This window comes from Rhea pennata, chromosome 22, assembly GCF_028389875.1.
Source record: "Rhea pennata isolate bPtePen1 chromosome 22, bPtePen1.pri, whole genome shotgun sequence".
In the NCBI taxonomy this organism is placed as follows: Eukaryota; Metazoa; Chordata; class Aves; order Rheiformes; family Rheidae; genus Rhea; species Rhea pennata.
Genome location: NC_084684.1, coordinates 370,991 through 394,321, shown reverse-complemented (window position 1 = coordinate 394,321; position 23,331 = coordinate 370,991). Strand labels below are relative to the sequence as shown.

Here is a 23,331-nt window from a genome sequence, read left to right as displayed (position 1 = left end):
CTTCACCGCGGCCACGGGGCGCGCCGAGCCGCCGCGCCGCGCCGCCCGCATGGCCTTCCTCCCCTTCTTCCTCCCCTTCTTCCTCCTCTTCCTCGCCACCCCCACCGGAGCCAAGGAAGGTGAGAGCCGGCAGCGCCCGGGGGTGGCGGCGTCCGCGGCCGGGGGTCGGCGGGGGCGGGGTGGGGGGGAAACCGGCGCCCGTCGGGGGTCTGGGGGCAAAGCGGGGGGTGCGCTGGGGGCTTTGCAAAAGGCTTTTTTTTGGAGGGAGGGTTGCAAAAAGTTTTGGGGGTTTTGCAAAAAGTTTTAGGGCTTTGCAAAGGTTTGGGGGGTTTTGCAAAAGGTTTTGGGGATTTTGTGAAAAGTTTTAGGGCTTTGCAAAAGTTTGGGGGGTTGCGAAGCGTCGGGTTCGGAGAGGGTTAATTTGGGGCTTGTCCCTTTGAAGTTTTTTTTTTTTTTTTTTTTTTTTTTAAGGGGGGGGGGATTTGAGTGGCTGCCTCCAGGCTGCGGGGGTGCAAAGCGGCCCCCGGCCGTGCACCAGCGGCCGCATCCTGCTCTCCTCGCCCGCCTGCAAAAAACCGGGCCCCGTGCGGCGGGCCGCTTTGCAAGAGCAAGGTCCGTCCGTCCGTCCCTCCCCGGCCGCATTCCTCGAAACCGCAGGGGGAGGAAGGGGAAAGCGCACCGAAAGCCAAAAAAAAAAAAAAAAAAGAAAGAAAAAAAAAGAAAAAAAAAGGAAAAAAATATGCAAGGTGGAGCGAAATTCCCAGGGATTGGGGCCAGGAATACGGAGAACAATGTCAGGAAAGCCCGAAAAGTGCTCGGAAAAACAAGCAGCCTCCACCTTGCATCCCCCTGATCAACCTCCCCCCCCCCCCCCCAGCAGCGATTTGGGGTAAAATCGGGGCCGGTTTTGCTCAAAGTGGTGAGTTTTAGGGGGCAGCGTGGAAAACGGAGCGGAGTTTGGGGGGGGAGGAGTGGACACGACCCTCCAACGCTCCCCCCTCCCCAAATCCATGCAAAAGGCATCTGGGGGTGTAAAACCCGGGCCAGGCCTTAAATCCGCCTCCTTGCAAAAAATAAAAGCGAGGGATGAAAGAACCCGGCTCCGACCGCAAGCGAATGCAAATAAAACGGAGGCTGGTGGGTGTCTTGGAAAAAAAATAAAATAAAACAAAATAACTAGTTGCTTTTTCAACCCGAGGAGAAATGCGGAGGGAGGAGGAGAAATCCCCCCCGCCGCGGCTGAGCGTTGCTGCCGGCGGGGAGAAACCGGGATTCGGTTTCGTTTAAACCCCCAAACCAGCCCGACGTGGCTGCGGCGCGCAGGAATTTCGGGGCTGATTCCCATAGTTGGCTCTGCGAGGTATAATCACCCGGGAAGCGGCAGAAGGATTTCTGAAGCAAATAGTGATTTTGGGTTTTTTTTTTTTTTTTTTTTTGAGGGTAAAACAAAACAAAACAAAGGAGAAGAAGGGAAAAATAAAAAAAAAAAAAAGAAAGAAAGCTGAGCTATGCGCCAGTGGTTTCGGGAGCTCGTGCGGGCGGCTGGCGTTTTGGGGCCGCCTGGCCCCAAACTGGTTTTTATTTAGTTTATTTATTTATTTATTTAACTTTTGCGATTCCGATTCAGTCGGTCGGGACGGCAATACAGGAGAGTAGCCCGGACTCGAAACGGGCTGAATTGGCCCCAAAACCTGCTGTCCCTGTCCCAGGGGGTGTGTGTGTGGGGTGCGAGTGAAGCCGGGTTGAACACTGGGTGCTCCAATGATGCTCCAGCACAGGATTATATATACATACATATTTTAATTAATTAATTAATTTATTTATATATATATATTTTTTTGCAAAGCCCCCAAAGGCTGCTGTGATTTGGGGGCTGGAAGGGGGGGGAAGGAAGGAACCCCGAAACGTGGGTGCCCACGGGGGCTGGGTCCCCCTGAGTCAGGGTTTGCGGCCTGACTCAGCGCCCAGCCCGGCCCGGCCCCCGTGCCTCGGTTTCCCCATCGCCGGTGCGTCACGCGGGCGCGCAGAGAACCCGCAAACTCGGTTCTCGGCTGCCGGCCGAGGCCCCGGGAATAGACGGTGCCGGTTCTTCCGCCCGGCGGAGGTGCTTGGGGGTGAAGGGCCGGGGGGGGGGGATTTCCAAGGGGCAGGAAGGCCGGGATATCCGCCCGTAACGTCCTTCCTGGCCCCGGCGGCTGCGACAAGCCCTAGACTTTGCCCCCGGCCGCGGCACGTCACGAGTTTGCACGGTCTCGGATCCGGCTGCTGGGGCCAAGCGCCTCCTGGTCCCCCCCTCCAGCCGCTTTCTCCTCCCCCCAAAAAGCTCCCCTCTGTGTGTGTGGGGGGGGGCAGAATGATGGGGGTCTTCCACCTCCCCCTCCCGGGCCCCACTCCACCCCACCCCAAATCCCGGCCCGGCGCCAGGCACCGGGTGAACCCAGGCGTCCGGGAGCCTCCGGGCACATTCCTGGGGGCTGAATCACGGGGCGGCCGGGAGAGCGAGAGCGGCGCGCAGCCGGCCGGAGGGGGGGGGGGGGGGACACACGACATCCTCACCGCTTCCCTTCCTCTTCCTCCCTGCCCCAGCTCCCAGCGGGAACTGGGATCCGCCCCCCCCCCCCCCCCCCCGCAAGCTCCCTCTGCCCCCTGGGATGCGCTGCCGCTGCTGCTGCCTCAGTTTCCCTTTTCTTCGAAGCCGCTGTGTGTGTGGGGGGGGGGTGAAAAAATCACCGCGGGCCGCTGAGTGCGAGAACCGGGGCCGGAATGGGGTGGGGGGTAAAAAAAATCACCGTGGGCCGCCGGGGCCGGGAGCAGCGGGTGCCGGGGCCGGCGATGCTGGCATCGCCGGTGTCCCCGCTCGCCGTGACGCCCTCTCTGCCCACAGTGGTGCTGCTGGACTTCGCCCAGGCCCAGGGCGAGCTGGGCTGGCTCACCCAACCCTACGGCAAAGGGGTAAGCGGCGACGCCACCCGCCCTGCCTCCGTCCTCCCCGCCGCCGCCGCCACCGGAGAAAGAGCCGGGGCGACGGCGGCGGCACCCCGCGAGCATTTATTATTTTTATATTTTTTTTTCCCCTATTTTTTTTCGCCCCCGCAGTGGGACCTGCTGCAGAACGTCATGAACGACTCGCTCATCTACATCTACGCGGTCTGCGACGTGCTGGAGGGCGAGCAGGAGAACTGGCTGCGCACCAACTGGATCTACCGCAGCGAGGCGCGCCGCGTCTTCGTGGAGCTCAAGTTCACCGCCCGCGACTGCAACAGCTTCGCCGGCGCCTCGGGCGCCTGCAAGGAGACCTTCAACCTCTACTACGCCGAGTCGGACGTCGACTATGGCACCAATTTCCAGAAGCGGCATTTCCGCAAGATCGATACCATCGCCCCGGACGAAGTGACGGGGCAGGAGGATTTCGCCGCCCGGCACGTCAAGCTCAACGTGGAGGTTCGCTCCGTGGGGCCGCTGAGCCGCAAAGGTTTCTACCTGGCTTTCCAGGACCTGGGCGCCTGCGTGGCCCTGCTCTCCGTCCGCGTCTACTACAAGAAGTGCCCCGGCGTGCTGCGTGGCCTCGCCGCCTTCCCCGAGACGGTGGCCGGTGGCGAGGCGCAGGCGCTGGCCGAGGTGCGGGGCTCCTGCGTGCCCGGCGCCGTCATCGCTGCCGCCGCCGGCGCCGCCCCGACGCTGCACTGCACCGCGGACGGCGAGTGGCTGGTGCCCGTCGGGCACTGCGAGTGCCGGGCCGGCTACCGGCGAGGCGCCGGCGAGAGCTGCGAAGGTAGGAGGAGGCAGCGGGCTGAGGCTGGGCAGCAACTCGTGACGTGCCACGTGCATGATTTTTTTTTTTGGGGGGGGGGATCACTCTGTCAAGGTGGAGTTTCCCACCCAAGTGGGTATTTTAGGGCAGAAAAGTGGAGGGCAGGGCGCCGTGCCTCACCCCCCCCCCCAATCCCTGCAGCCTGCCCGCCGGCACCTTCAAAGCCGAAGCCTCGGACGACGGCTGCCTGCCGTGCCCGGAGCACACGCTGCCGGCGGCCGCCGGCTCCGGCGCCTGCCCCTGCGAGGACGGCTACTTCCGAGCGCCCGGCGACCCGGCCGGCTCGGCTTGCACGCGTGAGTGCCCGGACAGTGCGGGGGAAAAATTGTGGCGGGGGGGGGAAATTGCAGTGCGGGAAATCGCGGTGCAGGTGCGGGAAAATTGCGGCGAGGGAAATTGCAGCGTGAGAAAATTGCGGCGCAGGCGCGGGAAAATTGTGGTGAGGGGGAAAATTGTGGCGCAGGCAAATTGCGGCACGGAAAATTGCAGCAGGGGAAACTGCAGCGCGGTGGTGGTGGGGGGAAATTGTGTCGGGGGCAGGGAAAATTTGCGGTGCGGGGAAACTGCAGCAGGGGAAATTTGAGGTGCAGCACGGGAAATTGCAGCGGGGGGGCATTGCGGCACAGGGAAATTGCAGCGCGGCGGGGCGGGAAAAATTGCGGCGTGGGGAAATTGCGGCGCGGCGGCGCGGGGAGAATTGCGGCGCGTGGAGGGGGGGAATCGCGGGCGCGGGGAGCCCCAGCCGGCGGCGCTGACGGCGGCGCCCGCCCCAGGCCCCCCGTCGGCGCCGCGGGCCCTCACGGCCGTGGCGGTGGGCGCCACGGTGCAGCTGCGCTGGGAGCCGCCGGCCGACGCCGGCGGGCGCCACGACGTCACCTACAGCGTGGGCTGCGAGCGGCGCGAGGAGGCCGCCGGCGGCGGCAGCGGGCGGCCCTGCGAGGGCGGCCTGCGGTACGGGGCGCCGCCGCGGGCGCTGCAGGCCACGGCGCTCACCGTCGCCGGCCTCGAGCCCCACGTCGCCTACACCTTCGCCGTGGAGGCCCGCAACGGCGTCTCCACCTTCAGCGCCCGCCGCAGCGTCGCCACCGCCACCATCAGCGTCAACCAGACGGGTAAGGTGCCGCCGGCGCGGTGGGTGCTGGCCTCCCCCCACCCCCCGCCGCCCTCCTCTCCCCCCACCTCGTGCCCATCGCCCTGGCGTCGGGGATGACAGCTCCCCCCTCCCTGCGCAGAGCTGCCACAGGTCCCGTTCGCCCCCTCCCCCCCGTGCCCGTCACCCCGGCCTCGGGGCTGACGGCTTCCACATCCCCGCTCAGAGCCACTGCGGGTCCGTCCCTCCAAGCACATGCCCATCACCCCAGTGTCGGGGCTGACGGCTCCTCCCCCCCGCGCAGTGCTGCCATGGGTCCCCCCCAACCCCGTGCCCATCACCCTGGTGTCGGGGCTGATGGCTCCCGGCTCCCCGCACAGCGCCGCCGCGTGTCCTGTCCCCCCCATCCCCACCCCTCTGCGCCCATCACCCCGGCGTTGGGTCTGACAGCTCCCACCTCCCTGCGCAGAGCCACTGTGGGTCCTGTCCCCTCCCCACCCCGTGCCCATCACCCTGGCGTCAGGGCTGATGACTCCCACCTGTCTGCACAGAGCTGCCGCTGGTGACCCCCCCCCCCCCGTGCCCATCACCCTGGTGTCGAGGCTGATGGCTCCCCTGGCCCCTCCCTGGTCCCCGCACAGAGCTGCTGCGGGTCCTGTTTCCCCCCCCCCCCCCCCGCACCCATCACCGCGGCGTCGGGGCTGACGGCCGCCCCCGGTCCCCGTGCAGAGCCGCCGCGGGTGACGGCGCTGAGCCTCGTGGGGCGCACGGCCACGAGCCTGGCGCTGGCCTGGAGCGTGGCGCCGCGGCAGCGCCCGCGCGTCTGGAAGTACGAGGTCACCTACAGCAAGAAGGTAGCGGAGCCGCGCGCGCCCCGGCCCGGCCCCATGCGTGCGTCACGAGTGCGACAGGTCTCAGCCCAGCTGCATGCATGTGTCATGAGCGCGCCAGGTCCCAGCCCGGCCCCATGCGTGTGTCACGAGCGCCCCCAGTCCCAGCCCGGCCCCACACACGTGTCACGAGTGCGACGGGTCTCAGCCCAGCTGCACGCACGCGTGTCACGAGCATGCCCGGTCCCAGCCCGGCCCCACACACATGTCATGAGTGCGACGGGTTTCAGCCCAGCCCCACGCATGTGTCACAAGCACCCCCCCAGTCTCAGCCTGGCCCCAGACATGCGTGTCACGAGTGCCCCCAGTCTCAGCCCGGCCCCATGCGTGTGTCACGAGCACCCTCCGATCTCAGCCTGGCCCCACGCACGCGTGTCATGAGTGCCCCCGGTCTCAGCCCGGCCCCACGCGTGTGTCACGAGCGCACCCCAGCCTGGCCCCACACGCATGTCATGAGCAGACTGGGTCTCAGCCCGGCCCCACGCACATGTCATGAGCGCGCTCTGGCCTGGCCCCACATGCAGGTGTCACGAGCGCGCTGTGTCCCAGCCCAGCCCCACGTGCGTGTCACGAGTGCGCTGGGTCCCAACCCAGCCCCACGTGCATGTCACAAGTGTGCCCAGTCTCAGTCCATCCCCACGCGTGTGTCGTGAGCGCCCCCTGTCCCAGCCTGGCCCCACGCGCGTGTCACGAGTGCGCCCCGGCCTGGCCCCACGCGTGTGTCATGAGCACCCCCTGGTCTCAGTCCGGCCCCACGCGCGTGTCACGAGCGTCCCCCCCGGTCTCAGCGTGGCCATGTGTGTGTGTCACGAGCGCCCCCTGGTCTGAGCCCAGCCACACGTGTCACGGGCGTGCCAGGTCTCAGCCCAGCCACATGCGTGTCACGAGCGCGCTGGTCTCAGCCTGGGCACACACATGTGCGTGTCATGAGCCTGCCAGTCTCAGCCCGGGCACACACACACACGCACGCGTCACGCACGTGTCACGAGCGCGCCGGTCTCAGCCCGGCTCACCGGGGCGCTCGCTCCTCCGCTCCGCGCCGCCGCAGGCGGACGAGAACAGCTACTCGGTGCTGCGCTGCGACACCGCCGCTGTCACCCTCGGCAAGCTGGCGCCCGGCACGGCGTACGTGGTGCGGGTGCAGGCGCTCACCCGCGACGGCCAGGGCGCCTACAGCCCCCAGCACGAGTTCGAGACCCTCCCCGAGGGTGAGGACGGGCTGCAGGGTCCGCAAAATCCCCCCCCCCCCCAAAAAAAAAAAAAAAAACATCCAAACCCCCTTTTCCGGGGGATTTTGGGGAGCCGCCTCCGAGCGTCCGTCCATCTGTCCGTCTCCCCCCCTGCCCCGGCAGGCTCCGAGGACGCGGTCTCCGCCGCCGCCATCAGCGGCTCCGTCGCCGGCGTCCTCGTCGTCATCGTCCTGCTGGGCGCCGTCCTCTACGTGTTCTGCAGGTGGGGTCGGCTTTCCCGGGAAACGGGGGGGGGAGAGGGGGGAGAAAAAGAGGAGGGAAAAGGGGGGTGAAGAGGGGGGAAAGGAGGGGAGGGAAAAAGGGGGAAAAAAGAGGGGTGAAAAGAGGGGAGAGAAGAAAAGGGGAGAAGGGGAAAAAAGAAAAAAGGGGGGAAAAGAGGGGGAAGGGGGGGAGGGGAATAAAGAGGGGGGAAAGGGAAAAGGGGAAGGGGGAAAAAGAGGGAAAAGAAAGGGGGAAAAGGGGGAAAAAGGAGGGAAGGGGGAAAAAGAGGGGAAGGGGGGAAGGGGGAAAAGATGGGAAAAAAGTGGGAAAAGGGAAAAAAGAGGGAAAAGAAAGGTGGGTAAAATAAGGGGGGAAAGGGAAAAAAGAGGGGGGAGAGGGGAAAAAGAGGGAAAAAGAGAGGGGGAAAGGGGGAAAAGAGGAAAAAGAGAGGAAAAAAGGAAAAGAGGAAAGAAAAAGAGAAAAGGAAAAAAAGAGGAAAGAAGAAAAGAAAAAAAGAGGGGAGAAAAAAAGCGGGGGGGGGGGGGAAGAGGAAAAGTTTTTTTTTTTTTTTTCCCTGGTGCAAAACGGGGAGGCGCCGCCGCGGGAACCTCCGCCGGGAGCCTCCCGCTCCGAGCCGAATTTCTCCCCGCGCAGGAAGAGGAGCTCGCACCCGCACCGACCCGATGCCGAAGTCTGCTTCTCCGAGGCGGGTGAGCACCGGGGCCGGACGGACAGACGGACGGACGGGGACGCCCGTTCCTGCCCATTCCCATTCCCATTTTTTTCCCCCCTCCCTCTCCGTAGACCAGCTCCGGCCGCTGAAGACCTACGTGGACCCGCACACCTACGAGGACCCCAACCGGGCCGTGCTCAAGTTCGCCACCGAGATCCATCCCGCCTTGGTCACCCGCCAGAAGGTCATCGGTGCTGGTGGGTTCCTGGGATGAAAAGGAGAGGGGGAAAAAACCCCAAAACGGGTGGAAAAAAACAAATTGGAGGGGGAAACCCCATCCTACCTGTCACCCTCTTGGTTTTCCCCCCGCTCCCGGCCCGGCGCAGGCGAGTTCGGCGAGGTCTACAAGGGCGTGCTGAAGCGCGGCAAGAAGGACGTGCCCGTGGCCATCAAGACCTTGAAGGCGGCCTCCACCGAGAAGCAGCGCCTGGACTTCCTCGGCGAGGCCGCCATCATGGGCCAGTTCTGCCACCGCCACGTCATCCGTCTCGAGGGGGTGGTCTCCAAGCGTGAGTGGCCCCTCCGAGCCCCGAAGCCGACATCACGCCCCCCTCCCTGGTTGGGGGGGGGAAATTTGCGTTTCGCTCACTCAGGAACCCGTTTTGACTCTTTTTTTTTTTATTTTTTTCTGTCGTGTTTTTTTTTTACCTGACCTCCTCCAGACAAGCCCTTCATGATCATCACAGAGTACATGGAGAACGGCGCCCTGGACACGTTCCTACGGGTAGGCGCCACGTGACGGCTGGAAAACCGCCCGGGCTCGAGCCGCCGGTTTGATTTCCGGTTTTATTTTATTTTATTTTATGATTTATTAATTTTTGGCCCCGTAGGAGAAGGACGGGGAGTTTGGCGCCGGGCAGCTGGTGGACATGCTGCGGGGCATCGCGGCCGGCATGAAATACCTTTCGGGCATGAACTACGTCCACCGGGACCTGGCGGCCCGTAACATCTTGGTCAACGGGCAGCTGGTCTGCAAAGTGTCCGATTTTGGGCTCTCGCGGGTGCTGGAGGATGATGCTGAGGCCACCTACACCACCAGCGTGAGTACGCCGGGCCGAGTGGACCCCCGCGTGCCGCCGAGGTCCCCACTGAGCCCCCGCTCGTCTCCGCAGGGAGGGAAGATCCCCATCCGTTGGACGGCGCCGGAGGCCATCTCCTACCGCAAGTTCACCTCGGCCAGCGACGTCTGGAGCTACGGCATCGTCATGTGGGAGGTGATGTCCTACGGCGAGCGGCCCTACTGGGAGCTCTCCAACCACGAGGTGAGCCGTGGTTGTCCTCACCGCGACGGGAGGGCCCCTTTGCACCACCGCCGGCTCCATTGCCCGTCACTGTCCCCGTCGCACCACCGGTGGCCGAGTTGCACCGCTGCTGGGCCCCGCTGACCTTCTGCCACCGTCCCCGCTGCGTGTCACCGTCCCCGCTGCGTCACTGTTGCCCACGTTGGCCTCCTGCCACGAGCCCCGTTGCACCGCCGCCAGCCCCGCCGCCTCATTGATGGCCGCGTCGCACCGCTGCTGGTCCCGTTGCCCTTCTGCCACCATCTCCGTTGCATGTCACTGGCCCCATTGCACCGCCACCAGCCCCACCGCATGTCACTGTGCCCCTTGCACCGCCACCAGCCCCACTGCACATCACCGGCCCCATTGCACTGCCACCAGCCCCACTGCGTGTCACCGTCCCCGTTGAACCGCCACCAGCCCCACTGCATGTCACCGTCCCTGTTGCACTGCCCCCAGCCCCGTTGCGTCTCACCGTCCCTGTTGCACCACCACCAGCCCCATTGCATGTCACCGTGCCCCTTGCACCACCAACAACCCCATTGCATGTCACCGTGCCCCTTGCACTGCCACCAGCCCTATTGCATGTCACCATGTGCCTTGCACCACCAACAACCCCGTTGCACATCACTGTCCCCCTTGCACCACCACCAGCCCCATTGCGTGTCACCGTCCCCGTTGCACCGCCACCAGCCCCGTTGCACCACCAGCCCCATTGCACGTCACCATCCCCGTTGTACTGCCACTGGCCCCGTTGTGTGTCACCATCCCTGTTGGACCACCACCAGCCCCGTTGCACGTCACCGTCCCCGTTGCACCGCCACCAGCCCCGTTGCACATCACCATCCTTGTTGCACTGCCACCAACCCCGTTGCACATTGCCGTCCCCATCGGGGGCCGGCGCTCGCCCGGCGGCGCTCAACGCCCTCCCTCCCCGCCGTGTCCCATGCCTAGGTCATGAAAGCCATCAACGAGGGCTTCCGCCTGCCGGCGCCGCTCGACTGCCCCGCCGCCGTCTACCAGCTCATGCTGCAGTGCTGGCAGCAGGAGCGGAGCCGGCGGCCCAAGTTCGCCGACATCGTCGGCGTCCTCGACAAGCTCCTCCGGGCGCCCGACTCCCTCCGGACCCTGGCGGACTTCGACCCACGGTGAGCGCCCCGGCCGGTGGTTTTGCGTGGTTCCTCCTCCTTCCTCCTCTGCCTCCTTCCCCGCTAAACGGCGGGACCGGAGGCAGCAGTGTTCGCCCGCCCGCAGGGTCTCCATCCGGCTGCCCAGCACCGGCGGTGCTGAGCGCCTGCCCTTCCGCTCCGTCGGTGAGTGGCTCGAATCCATCCGGATGCCACAGTACGCCGAGCACTTCCGCGCCTCCGGCTACACCACCGTGGAGAAGGTGGTGACCATGAGCAGCGAGTAAGTTGCCGCGGTCCCCCCCTGCCACCGCCGAGGTGCCCCCTCCACCTCGGCACGGTGCCTGTCCCCCATGGGGAGCGTGGCGGGTGGGGGATCGGATCGTCCCCGAGGGATGCGGGGGGGGGGGGGCTGGATTGGCCCTGAGGGATGCTGGGGACCAAGCTGTCCCCAAGGTGATGCTGGGGACCACCCCGTCCCCAGGGGATGCTCAGGACCAAACCATCCCCGAGGAGATGGTGGGGACCAAGCCATCCCTGAAGTGATGCTGGGGACCAACCTTCCCCAAGGGATGCTGGGGACCAAGTTCTCCCTGAGGTGATAGCGGGGACCAACCCGTCCCCATGGGCTGCTGGAGACCAACCTGTCCCCAAGGGATGCTCAGGACCAAGCCGTCCCCAAGGTGATACTGGGGGACCAAGCCGTCCCCCAGGGGCTGCTGGAGACCAACCCATCTCCAAGGGCTGCTGGGGACCAACCCATCCCCAAGAGATGCTCAGGACCAAGCTGTCCCCAAAGTGATGCTGGGGACCAACCCGTCCCCATCGTTCCTCCACCACCACCACCACCACCCTCCTTTCCCAGGGACATCAAGCGAATTGGCGTGCGCCTGCCGGGCCACCAGAAACGCATCGCCTACAGCCTGCTGGGGCTGAAGGAGCAGCTCGGCACCGGCGGCTGCCCCGGCTGAGCCCCCCCACCCCGAAACCCTCCACGCGGAGCGACGAAGGGCGCCCGGCCGCCGCCGAGCCCCCTTATTTATTATTTCTATAATTATTAGTTTTTTTTTTTTTAATATCGCTATTTTTATTGATGGGAGCTGCCGGCCCCCGCTGGGCGCCGCTCCTCCGCAAAGCAGGATGGGATGGGGCGGGGAGGGGGGGATGAAATGGGTGAGACCCTCCCCCAACCCCCCCCCATCCCATCCCGGGTGAAAAAAAAAAGTTAAAATTTCAAACGCGGGCGCCGGCCGCCAGGATAAAACAGTTTTTTTATATATATATATATATATATTTCTTAAATCTCTGGGCGGCCGGTTTCCCTATATTTTAATTTAAAAGTGCCTCGTGTGGGCCAGGCACTGCTCTTACTAGTTTGGGGGGATTTCTCCCCCTTCTTTTTCTCTAATTTTTCTTTTTTGTTGTTTTTTTTTGTTTTGTTTTGTTTTGTTTCTTCCCCCTTCGTTTTTCTCTGCCCAGTGCCAGGGCTTTGCCCCCAGCCTGGCTTCTCCTTTTGTCTCCTCTATTTATTCTGTCTGTGCCATGCCACAATCCTGCTCTTTATTCCTTTCCCCCCCACACCTTAAAGCTGTCTGCTATTCTGCTAGTGTTCCCTTTTTCCTCTATTTTTTTTAAAAAACCCATAATTTATTATATTTTTTTTATATTTATTGAGAGTAATCAATCTTGCCAGATTTTTCACCATCACCAAAGTGTGTGTGTGGGGGGGGGGGAACCAACAACAAAACGTCGCTGGGATCATCCTCCCCTCCCACCACCAAGTGGTTTAACAGATGTACTTTTGTGAGGTTGATTTTAATAAAATTGCCTGTTTTTTTCTAAAAAAAAAAAAAAAAAAAAAAAATCCTGCTCCCTCTCCCCCCAGCTCCTTGCTGCAGCAGAGTGACTGGTGGAGATTGCTGCCCAAACTGGGCGGGCTTTTCCCAACCTGGGAGCGGAGTTTCGGGATGCTGCAGCTGGGAAAAGCGCCAGCGGAGGGGGTTTATCCAGCTTTTTTTCCGACAGATCTGCACCGGCAACACGAGGAGGGGTGGAAAAAAAGAACGATTTTTTTTCCCCCAATGAAATTTTATTATTATTATTACTGCTGTTGCTCCCACAAAACCGGACCAGGAGCCGGCTCATCGTGGGGGGGGCAGAAAATAACTGGGAGGAGGAAAACTCGGGAAGAAAGCGGATGAGTCAGCGGCTCCGGCTCAGGGCCAAAAATGGATAGTTTGAGCCTTTAAAACCCTGGGGAGGGGGGCAAGACAAGGAGCGGCCCGGACGCCTGGGTCCCTTTGCCACTGTGCAGCTTGGTGGGATTCGGGGTGCTCCTGGGCATTTTTTTTTCCGGGATGATGATGATGGTGGTGGTGATGATGATGGTGGTGGTGATGGCGGTGGTGACGATGGCAGTGACGATGAGCGGCGTCACTTGGGATTGGCGAGCTCCTCGATGGCTCTCCGCAGCTGGAAGAGGGAAGGAGCGGACGGAGCCGGCGCACTGCGCGTCCCCGGCGTGTCCCCCCCACCCGCCCCATCACCGCCACCCCTGCGCGCCCCCCCCCCCCCCCCCCCATCCTCACCTCGACCCGCGTCACCGCTCCCGCCAGCACCCCGAAGCGGGTGACGAAGAGGCGCTGCAGCTTCAGCAGCTCGAAGAGGTGGTGAGCCTGCCGGGGATGCACAGACAGACGGACGTGCGGACACAGTCTGGCCCTGTCCCCAAATCCTGTGCCCCCCCCCTCCCCCAGTCCCCCCACCCACCACGGCCGCTACCTGGTGCAGCGAGGTCTGCGGCGAGAGCTGCAGCATGACGGGCTCGATGGCGCAGTTGTCCCCCACCGTCCCCTCCGGCTGCAAGAGGGTGATGCAGTTTTTTCTTTTTTCTTTTTTTTTTTTTTGGGGGGGGTGACACTGGGAAAAAGCCCGGCAAAAGCAAGAGGGAAAATTTTTCTTTTTTTTTTTTTGGGGGGGGGGAAGCCCAGCTTTGCCCAACTCACCCCGTCGCTGCAGCCCTGCAGGAAGGCCACCAGCTCGGCGCGGCTCACGGTCCCCACCAGCGTGGGTGATGCTGCAAAGGGGATGGGGATGGGTAAGGGTGGGTGGGTGGGCGATGTCCCCCCCCTCCTGGCGGGGGGGGGGGGGCAGGATTCGGGGACCCGGTGGCGCCCAGCTCTACCCGCGCTCTCCACCACGGGGAAGTCAGCGTCGCTGGCTGCTGCCAGCGCCGCCAGCACCTCGGCGAAGCCAGCCGCCTTGGCCACGGACACCACGCGGCGCTCCATGAACTCCTCTGCCAGCACCCGGTAGGAGCTAGCATGGGGTGGGGAGGTGGGGGGAAAAAATTAAACCCTAAAACATTAAAAAAAAAAAAGTGAAAGCACCCCCCCCCCCCCCCAAAAAAAAAAAAAAAAAACACCCTTACGCCAAGTGGCGGCTGCGGATGGGCGGCAGGTAGGGCAGCTTCTTGACGAGGATGGTGCCGGCGTAGAAGGACGGTTGCCACTTCTGGGCCACGCCGTTGGCGGCCAGCACGGCCAGCGTGACGGGCAGTGCGTGGGCCAGCTGGCCCGTGGCCTCGCACACCAGCAGCGCCGTGGACAGCGAATGCGTGACGGCGCCAGAGAACGCCGCCGCTCCTGCAGCATCCGAAAAAAATAATTAAAAAATATATTTTTTTAAACTATTATTAATTATTATTATTTTTTTGGCTCGCTTACCAGCCAGCGCGTAGCCGCAGGGAACCACAGCGCTGCCCTCCACGCTGACGCCCCGGGGGAAGAGTGCCGCCACCGTCTCGCCCGCCAGGCGCCCCACGGCAGCTCCTGCAAAACGGGGACGGATGGCTGGCCGGCCAGATGGATGGATGGACAGATGGCCGGCCAGCCGGCCCGCGGCGCTGAGCGGCCGGTGGCTCCCGTCCTTCCCACCGCTGCTCACCGTACACGAAGACGGGCATGAAGTAGCCGGCGGGCAGCGGCAAGGTGGTGGCCAAGATCAGCATCCAAAACTGGAGGGAGGGTGAGCGGTGGCGGCGGGGGAGAAAGCGTCACCTTCCCGCCCCGTTTTGCATGGGGGCAGGATGGAGATGGGGAGAGGATGGATTGGGGGGGGGGAGGGGCGGAGGAGCCCAGGTGGCTGCTACCTTCATGAGCAAGAAGAAGGCCAAGGTGCCGAAGAAGGGCACGGAGGGGTGGCACCACTCCTGCCAGAGGTGCCGGGGCTCACCGGGCGACGTGTTGCGCGCCAGCTCGCCCCACGTGCCGTTGTCGAAGAGCGAGACCAGGTACTCCTTCATGGTGAGCTGCAAACGGACGGACGGACAGACAGACAGACGGATGGACGGACCTCAGCCGCTGGAGCCCTGCAGAGGAGAGAAACCATCCCACCAAAAAAAAAAAAAAAAAAAAAAACAAACTCCAGCCCCGTGCTTACCCTGGACGCCATGAACTGCCCCAAACTGGGCGGGAAGGTGATGGAGGCGAGCAGCAGCACCACCAGGACCGTGTAGACAGGCTTGCTGCGGGGCGACAGGACGCATGGCTGGGGCTCCTCGGGGACGCCCCGCTCCCAGTTGAACCCGTTCATCCCGGTTCGTCCCCCCCTCACCCCCCTCCCCACCGCCAAAACGCCTACTCCGTGGCCAGCAGCTTGGCCGTGAGCTTGTTCTCCTGGACGTAGCCCAGCAGCCAGCGCTGGCAGAAGAGGTAGGCGCAGGCGATAACCCCGCAGGCGACCCTGCTCAAAAGAGAGGGGACAACTTGGATGCCCGTTTGGGGACGTCAAAACAGCCCCGGGACCACGCCAGGAAAAATAAATAAATAAAATAATAAAGTTTCCCGCCGCTGGACCTCACCCCAAGGCGATGAAGAAGAAGGTCTCCGGGAGATCGAAGGGGAAATCCACCTTGAGGTCGGTCTTAAAGAGGGCCACGATGGTTTCTGCGAGGAGGAAGGAGTCCGAAGGGCACGTGGAGGCATCCCCGGAACCGGGCTGGTGCCGGCGTTCCCGTGGGCCACCCCCCCGTCCCGGCCGGCGCCGTTCCCATGCTCCCGCCGTCACCTTGCTCGCTGTTGAAGACGGCGAGGAGGCGAAACATGAAGGCGCCGCAGGTGGCGGCGAAGAAGCCACGCCAGTAATCCCGCACCGCGAAGTGGGACGACATCACCTCGACGCTGAAGAGCACCCCTGGGTGCCGGCGAGAAACAAGGTTGGAGGGAGGAGGAAAAAAAAAATTAATGAATTAATTAAATTAAAACTCCCCGTTGGCGCCGCTGGATGCGGGCGCCGCACTCTCACCGCTGATGGGCGCCCCGAAAACTGTGGCCACCCCGACTGCCTGGGCCGCCACCAGCATCTCGTTCTGCTTGAACTTGTCCTGCGGAGGAGCCGGCCGGGAGCCGATTTGGAGCCGGAGAGGCAGGAAGGGGTTGGAGAGGTGGGAGGAATGGGGATAAAGCCAGCAACCTCACCTCATACTCCTTGGTCGCCGATGTCCGCATCTTGCCCAGATACGCCGCCGCCATGGCGGAGAGGTGGACGTAGGGGCCCTGGGGAGCGGCGCCGTTAAGTCAGGTTCCTCCATCCCTTCTCCTCCTCCTCCTCCTCCCAGGGGACAGGAGCAATACCGAATTCACCGCCGGCTTTGCTCACCACTTTGCCCAGGAAAACGGTGCTGCCGCAGGCTAGGGTGCAGATGAGCCCCACCACCTTCGCACCGAAGTTCTTGATGGCCAGGTAGTCCTCCAGCATGACCCCCGAGAGGATGGTCTTGAGCTCAGGGATGCCAGAGCCTGGGGACAACATAAATAAGCCGGACGGCACGGCTGCGGTGGCCTCTCTCCTGCGCTTGAGTGCGTCTCCCCGTGGTTTTGGGGATCTGGCGCAGCTCAGATGCTGGTGAAGCAGAGGACGGTCCCACGGCCAGCGCTCACCTCCCGAGTGCGGCGTGACGCTCTGCGAGAAGCCAGTGGAGAAGGCTGCCAGGGCCACTGGGTACATGGTCCACGAAAGGTATTTGAGCACCATATAGTCACCGATCTCGCGGTAAAGCCAGCGGTGGGCTAAAAAAGAAGAGCCAGGAGGGGAAGGGAAAGGACCCGCCGCGAACACGCCGTGGCTGAGCATCTCTTCTCCCTGCCAAGGAGGTCCTCCAGCATCCCTATCTCACCAGCAGACCCATGAGATGGCCACTTTTTCCCACCAGGATCAAGCCCTGGAGCGACGCCGGGGTGCCCCAAGAGCGCCGGAGCCCTGATGACACCAGTTCGGTGCCCACCACCCCTCTCCTGGTGTTACCCTCGTAGAGCCTGGAGACGATGAGGTCCGTCATGAAGCTGATCATGGCCATGAGGACGCCCAGAACGAAGAGGAAGTACCAGTCCTCGCCGACGCGGAAGAGCTGCCTTCGCACCAGCTCCAGGCACCCTGCGGGGCGCTGGGCGTCACCAGCGAGCCCCCGTCAGCTGAGGCGACCCACGGGAAGCCGAGTGACCCGCCGAGGTGGCTCTCACCTCGGAGCCGCCTCCGGGCTTTGGGGCAGGATTGCCAGCTTTTCTCCGACAGCAGCACCCTCTCCGTCGCCTCCTCTTCCTCCCGCAGCCTGTCGGCGCCGGTTGTGGGCTCCATGCCCGGCTCGGCGGGAGCGGCTGGGCAGAGCTCCGTGTCTCCGGCGCTATCAACCATCGCCGGTGAGGCGGGTTTGAAGGCGCTTGGGGTGGCGGCAGTGGGGGGAGGCAGCGACTTTCCCCTGCCCGGTGAGGCCGGGACTCACCTTGCCGGGGTTGCTGGCGGCGCAGCCACCTCCGCTGCCAGCCTCTCTGCTGCGCGCCCGCCCCAGCCGCAACCTCATTAAAAACGACCTTGACGAGTCGGCCAGACCCGCTGCGGGCCGGAGCCGGCCGGAGCGCGCGAGGGAGGGTGGATTTGGCTTTTTTTTTTTTCCCTGCCCCGTGCCGGCCACGGCGAGCGCTGGCACCCGCCGCTCTCATCCTCCGGAGGGATCCCGAGGAAGGCAGCGGAAATCACCGCGGGGCCGAGCACGAGGCGCCTCGGCTAGTTAGGCCGGAGGGATCCAGCCCCCTCCCTCGCCTCGGCGCCGAGCCGCTCGGGCGAGGCGGCCCGAAAGCGCCCGTGGCGGGCAAGGGGCCGCGGCCCGGCGGCCGGTGACTCAGGCGCCGGCGGCGGTTACTCAGCATCGTGTTTTTTCAAGCTCCCGTTACATCCCTCCACGCCGCCGGCGCTGCTCCGGCGGAGGCGCCGGGCCAGGCGCGTGGCCGGGCCGCGGGCCAGCCCGGCGCGGCGCGCGTTTTGGCAGGGCCGCCCCGGCGGGTCGGCCGGCCTCGCGCCGCGGCCCCGGGGGGGGATGAAGCCTTACATGGTGCGCGGCTCGGCCGAGCCGCTCGGCCGCCCCAGCCCTGGCGCCGTGCGCCGTCTCAGCCCCACACTCCCAGCCCGCAATCTCATCCCCACACTCCTCGCCTGCAGTCTCAGCCCCCGATCTCAGCCCCACACTCCCAGCCCCACACTCCTCTCCCGCAGTCTCAGCCCCACATTCCCAGTCCCCCAATCCCAAGCCCGCAATCTCAGCCCCACACTCCCAGCCCCCTGATCTCAGCCCCACACTCCTCGCCTGCAATCTCAGCCCCACACTCCCAGCCCCACACTCCTCGCCTGCAATCTCAGCCCCACACTCCCAGCCCGCAATCTCATCCCCATGCTCCTTGCCTGCAGTCTCAGCCCCCAATCTCAGCCCCACACTCCCAGCCCCACACTCCCAGTCCCCCGATCCCCAGCCCGCAATCTCAGCCCCACACTCCTTGCCTGCAATCTCAGCCCCACACTCCCAGCCCCACACTCCTCGCCTGCAATCTCAGCCCCACACTCCCAGCCCCCCCGATCCATGCCCGCTATCTCAGCCCCACATTCCTCACCCGCAATCTCAGCCCCACACTCCCAGCCCCCCGATCCGTGCCCACCATCTCAGCCCCACACTCCTCACCCGCAATCTCAGCCCCCAGATTCCAGCCCCACACTCCTCGCCTGCAATCTCAGCCCCTCAGAGCCCAGCCCCACACTCCCAGCCCACAATCTCAGCCCCCTTATCCCAGCCCACAATCTCAGCCCCTCACTCCCAGCCCCCCGATCCCCAGCCCGCAGTCTCAGCCCCACACTCCTCGCCTGCAATCTCAGCCCCCCCCACTCCCAATCTGCGATCTCAGCCCCCCCCCCGCTCCCTACCCTCAATCTCAGCCCCTCTCTTCCCACCCGCAATCTCAGCCCCTTGCTCCCAGCTCTCGCCGGGGCGGGGGGGGGGGGATGGGGAGGTGTGTGTGTGTGGGGGGGGAACGCAGTGACCTCCGCGGGGTGATGAACAGCAGCCTCGGGGACATCGCGGCGGGCAGGTTATGGGACAGCCCCCCCCTAATCCCCCTTGCCTCCGCCAGTGCCAGTGCACAAAGGGTGCTGCCAGCGCCGCGCGCTTGGCCCCGCGCCAGCCCCCCGCCCCGCGTCCTCGCAAGGACGCCTCCGACTTTTAATAACTCACAGATCTCCCTTAATGCCCTTCTCTCGCTCTCCTTTTTTTTTTTGTTATTATTATTGTTGTAAACCTCACACGACCTTCACGGCTGCGAGGAGCCGCCGCCGGAGCCTTTGGGCCCCTCCGAGGGCATCGCCTGCATGGGACGTGGCCTGGGGACCTGGCCCGCGGGCGGCATCGGGGAGATTTAGCACCATTTTTGGGAGCTAAGGTCAGGCCCGTGCAGGAACCGGGCTCTGGGACGGGCCGGAATCGAGATCCTGCTTTACCGAACCGTCCCCGCGGCCGTCTGCTGCCACATGCATGCAGCAAACCCTTTTTCCAGGGTTTTAGCAGTGGTTTTAGCGTCTCTAAGCCAAAGCAGCCTGACCTCCTTGTGGTGCAGCCCCAAAACCTCCCCACGCTGCCCTGAAACCAGAGCCAGGCCCGGAGGGAAAAGCAAGCGCGAGAAACGCCGTGCCGGCCTCTCCGGTAGCAACTTCCCCAGCCCCAGCGAGTCGCATCCCGCGGCTATTTCCTTTGCCTGCACCTCGCGCTCTCTTCCCCATCTTCCTTTTTTTGGGAAGTCAGGCCCCCGGGGGCTGCCAGGAGCTGCACTAGCCAGGCAGGCAGGAACGCCAGCAATGGGATCAGATTCTTCCTTTTGCCGCTTGTTTGCGGACGGGATAGGGAGGAGTGGAGGAGGGGGGAGAGGAAAATTTCCACCCTCTCCAGAGTGATGTAGCAGGACCTAAATTTAGCCTGTTTTACAAGAGGTCTGGAAGGCAGCCGAGAGCCTAACAGGGCTTTATAAGCTCAACAGCCGCCTCTGAACTCGCTGGCTCCATCCACAAGTCTCACCCCGTTTGCATCTCAGATCCGTGTTTCTCCTCGGGCATTGCAAGGCTTCACGGGGCGGCATCTCCGGGGTTGCACTTGCTGCTTTTCCATCTCTTTCCCGACTGCTTTGCTGCCCGCTTTACCCGCAAGCGCTTGCAGTGGATGAACTTGAAGTCCTCCTCGGCTTTCCGCTCGGAGCGCAGCTTCCATCAGAGCCCGTCCCGCCCCATGGAGCTTTTCGGGACCTTCGTGCGGCCGCGCGCGGAGCCGCTGGGCTTCCCAGGCAAGTTGGGCTCGGCGGAGGTGGCAGGAGGGAGGGCTGGGATGAGAGTGGCGCCAACCATGCGGGTGCCGGGCTGGGAAAAAGCTCTGGGAAAGGGGCGACTCTTCCAAAATCGCATCCCTCCCGTGTCGTGGCGTTCAGCAGAGCAGTGGGGTGGGCAAAGGCTGCGGCGCAGAGGGTGCGAGCCCGGGAGGGACCCAGGAGTCCCTGCCCGGCACCTCGACCCCTGCAGAGGTGCCGAGCGCCTCTCCTCTCCCACAGCTCGGTCCGGCACCACCGGCAACATTAAGACCTTGGGCAACACCTACCAGTTCACGGTGGATGTCAGCGACTTCGCCCCCGAGGACATCATCGTCACCACCTCCAACAACCAGATCGAGGTGCACGCCGAGAAGGTGAACGCTTCCTTCCTCCCCACGCGTCTAGCGCCGGGGCCACCCAGGCACCCCTAAATCGACTTCAGGGTGCGCTGCTCGTGCTCTCCCCGTCCTTCCCTGCAATTAAAGGCAGCTCATTAGGGCAAAAGAGTCTCTAACATCCACGGAAATGGTGCAGTCCCCAGCGTGGACGGAGGCACCACTCGGGGCGAACGTCCCAGAGGCCCTTGGGGATGGAGGAGCTCGGCCCGTTCCGCTTCCCAATTGATTTGGTGCCAGCAGGGCCTGACTCAGGCTTCCCTCGGCCCCGGGAAAGCCGCACAGGATGCTCCCCCCCACACACCCCACTCTGGGCACTGGGGTGCCCAAGGCCCAGCAAACTCATGTCACCGCAGTGGCTCCCTCCCCACCCCACGATCAGACATTTCCCAGGTGTTTTTTTTCCGACCAAGACGTTTCCCAGGTGTTTTTTCCCTTGTCAGAGCCGGCTCCCGACCTGCCCTGCCCTGAATTTGAGTTTCCCGCCCCCCCCCACCAACCCAGCAGACCAGGGAGTGCCGGTACCGCCCTCCAAAAAAGAAAAAGCACCTTTGTTTCTGCAGCTGCCGCCCCTCCCCGGGTGACTCGCCTGGAACCTCCCGGCACACCTGATGGGAAGATAAATATTAACGCCCCGCACAAGAGGCCACCGCCGGGCCTCGCCCAAGGGTGACAAGCCCTCGTCCCGCTGTCCGCCTCAAACCCGCTTCCCCTTCCCTTCCCAGCTGGCCGGGGATGGCACCGTCATGAACACCTTCACCCACAAGTGCCAGCTGCCCGACGACGTGGACCCCACGTCCGTGTCCTCCTCGCTGGCGGACGACGGCACGCTGACCATCCGGGCCCGGCGGCAGCCCGCCAAGCACACCGAGCACGTCCAGCAGACCTTCCGGACTGAGATCAAAATCTGAGCGGCCGGCACGCCGCGCCGGCGGGGGGATTTCAGGCATGCGAACGGGGCGGATCCTGCCAGAAAGGCTTAACTGCTCCGAGCTGCCCCGGCCTTGGATCTCTCCCGATGTAGATGCAGAAGCACGGCCGTCCCTCGTAGGTGATGTTTGGGTAGCGTTTGTGCTGACATATTTAGTTGCGTGAGCTCAGGGCTGTGGCAGGGGGATGTCCCGGGACGGGATCGCACCTCAACTCTTGCTCGCCAGGCAGGCTGCTCCGGGAGGCATGGCAGCGTCCCACCTCCGATGCCTGCGGCCGCCCTTAGGAGCACAAACCTCCTCCTCGGGGTAAAACCCACAGGAATCGGTGCGTAACTCCTTGGATGCGACGCCTGCTTGCAGGCGGACATCCTTCGCATGGAGGGAAGAGCCGCAGATGCTTCCTGCTCCGCGCTAAACGCTGGAGGCTGGAGGGGAGCCCTGGCTCAGGATGCCCTGATCTTTGGGCTCGTGACACTAGGCAGAGTCTTTGCCACAGCTTAGGAAGACCTTAGAGGCAGCAGGGCCCACGGGATCTCCAGCTGCGGCTGCGCGAGGAGAGTGTGGGAGCAGTTTGGCCCTGGATATGGGCTGCAGGGAGCAAGGCTGGGGCGCGAGCCCTTCCCCAAGCCTCCGCCGGAGCTTGTCTGTGTATATACAGCTTGTACGTGGGGTGGTATAAATCACGGAGAACATCTCCACTTGGCGCTCTTGCTTCTCTGCTGCTTTTTGCACCACCTCCACCCTGGGACTGAGTTTCGGGGACGGAGCGGCGAGCGCACAGGATGCTGCGCTGCTACTATGCCAGGAGCAATTTCTTCTCCCCGTCTCCAGCCTCCCCAAAAGCACGAGGGTTAATAAACCCCACGCCCGCGTGGGCACGGCCAGCCGTGTCACCGCTTCTCCCTCCTGCTCTTCCCCTGCTCCGCTTTCTGCCTGCGATGAGTTTGGGAAACCTCAGCCCAGAGAAGCCTTCCCGGAAAGCCTCGGGAGAGAACGAACAGGTCCAGATCTGCTGCAGCATCGGCCACCCCGACCAGCCCAGCTCCCCTCGGTGCCCGATGCCTTTGCTCCAGTTTATTTCCAGCCCGGGTGACTCATTTCTTCCCCGCTGCTCTATTTCTGAGCCCTTCCCTCAGCTGCTAAACCTCTGGGACGCAGGCCCACCTGCAAGGTCACCAAATCCCCTTCTCCTCCACTTGCCCACCAGCTCTTGGGGATCTTTCGGGGAACCCCAGAGGACAGAGGGAGGCCGGGGTGTAAGCCAGGACAGCGGTTCAAATAAGACACATCGGTCCCTGTTCGGCTACCGCCCTGCAAAGGGGTCCTCAAACCCAGCGGCCTCTCCCTTTCTGGGGCCCAAACTCTCCTCCGAAGCCGGCTTCCCAGCAGCCGAGCGCTTGCGCCAGGCCTGGAGGGATGCCAGGGTGAGGGAGGCCGGGCGCAGCGGTGCCGCGCACATGCATGCAGCGAGGCGCCAGAGCCCCGCCGGGCAAGCGGCTGTTTATAGATACCACAAGCGCCGTGTTTCCAAAACTCTTGGACCAGCTCTGAGCAGCAGCCTCTCCCTGCCACCACGGGGCTGCGAAGGGAGGGCGCTGCTTGTTTTTATTTTGTACTACTCATGCAAACTCAAGGAGCAGGCGTGAGCAGCTCTTCCCTAAGCTTTTTGCCATCTTTTATCTCATTGATCACCCCTGCGCCTCCCAAGAGACAGCAGCTGCTGCGGAGGGGGGCTGTCTACGCGCGTGGTACCACTGGTTCACTCGTGAGACTCCCTGGCAGAGCATGCTGCAAGGGGAAAAGTTGAAACGCTGTCAAAGGGCTGTAAAAAAACCCAAAATCCAGTGCAAAAGGGAAGCCGGAGCCACCCGGAGCGGGAGCCTGCGGGCACCCATGCCCCATCCTCGTACGGGATATGGGCACGGGTTTAGTCACTGGGATATGTCTGCTCTGT

At 63.6% G+C, this 23,331-nt stretch overlaps 3 protein-coding genes across 7 annotated transcripts; 2 read left to right on the top strand and 1 right to left on the bottom strand.

The window, feature by feature from the left end:
• EPHA2 (EPH receptor A2) lies at positions 1–12,327 on the top strand. Its single transcript, XM_062593179.1, is given in 18 exon segments — positions 1–119; positions 2,885–2,952; positions 3,097–3,772; positions 3,953–3,961; positions 3,964–4,107; positions 4,585–4,923; positions 5,631–5,755; positions 6,840–6,999; positions 7,144–7,243; positions 7,897–7,952; positions 8,047–8,172; positions 8,302–8,484; positions 8,638–8,699; positions 8,806–9,015; positions 9,088–9,237; positions 10,210–10,403; positions 10,510–10,665; positions 11,248–12,327. Coding segments are annotated over 18 exon segments (2,934 nt in total). The 5' UTR covers positions 1–49; the 3' UTR covers positions 11,354–12,327.
• LOC134149891 (chloride channel protein ClC-Kb-like) lies at positions 12,228–17,674 on the bottom strand. 5 transcript variants are annotated; one of them, XM_062593171.1, is made up of 20 exons: positions 17,161–17,674; positions 16,901–17,061; positions 16,686–16,824; positions 16,322–16,450; positions 16,041–16,180; positions 15,860–15,937; positions 15,687–15,765; positions 15,450–15,575; positions 15,244–15,328; positions 15,024–15,125; positions 14,823–14,907; positions 14,533–14,691; positions 14,328–14,397; positions 14,108–14,212; positions 13,813–14,026; positions 13,567–13,700; positions 13,388–13,458; positions 13,164–13,241; positions 12,971–13,057; positions 12,733–12,854 (listed from the first exon to the last, which is right to left on the bottom strand). In XM_062593171.1, exons 1-20 carry the CDS (start codon positions 17,375–17,377, stop codon positions 12,816–12,818), a joined length of 2,298 nt encoding a protein of 765 aa, XP_062449155.1. In that variant the 5' UTR covers positions 17,378–17,674; the 3' UTR covers positions 12,733–12,815. The 5 variants fall into 5 exon arrangements, with proteins under 5 accessions (XP_062449154.1, XP_062449158.1, XP_062449156.1 ...); XM_062593170.1 differs by lacking the exon at positions 13,567–13,700 and having other exon boundaries at positions 12,228–12,854; XM_062593174.1 differs by lacking the exon at positions 13,567–13,700 and having other exon boundaries at positions 12,228–12,854; positions 16,686–16,814; positions 17,161–17,233.
• Positions 17,675–19,723: 2,049 nt separating this feature from the next.
• HSPB7 (heat shock protein family B (small) member 7) lies at positions 19,724–22,081 on the top strand. Its single transcript, XM_062593178.1, has 3 exons — positions 19,724–20,029; positions 20,291–20,424; positions 21,171–22,081. Exons 1-3 carry the CDS (start codon positions 19,909–19,911, stop codon positions 21,354–21,356), a joined length of 441 nt encoding a protein of 146 aa, XP_062449162.1. The 5' UTR covers positions 19,724–19,908; the 3' UTR covers positions 21,357–22,081.
• The last annotated feature ends 1,250 nt before the right edge of the window (positions 22,082–23,331 follow it).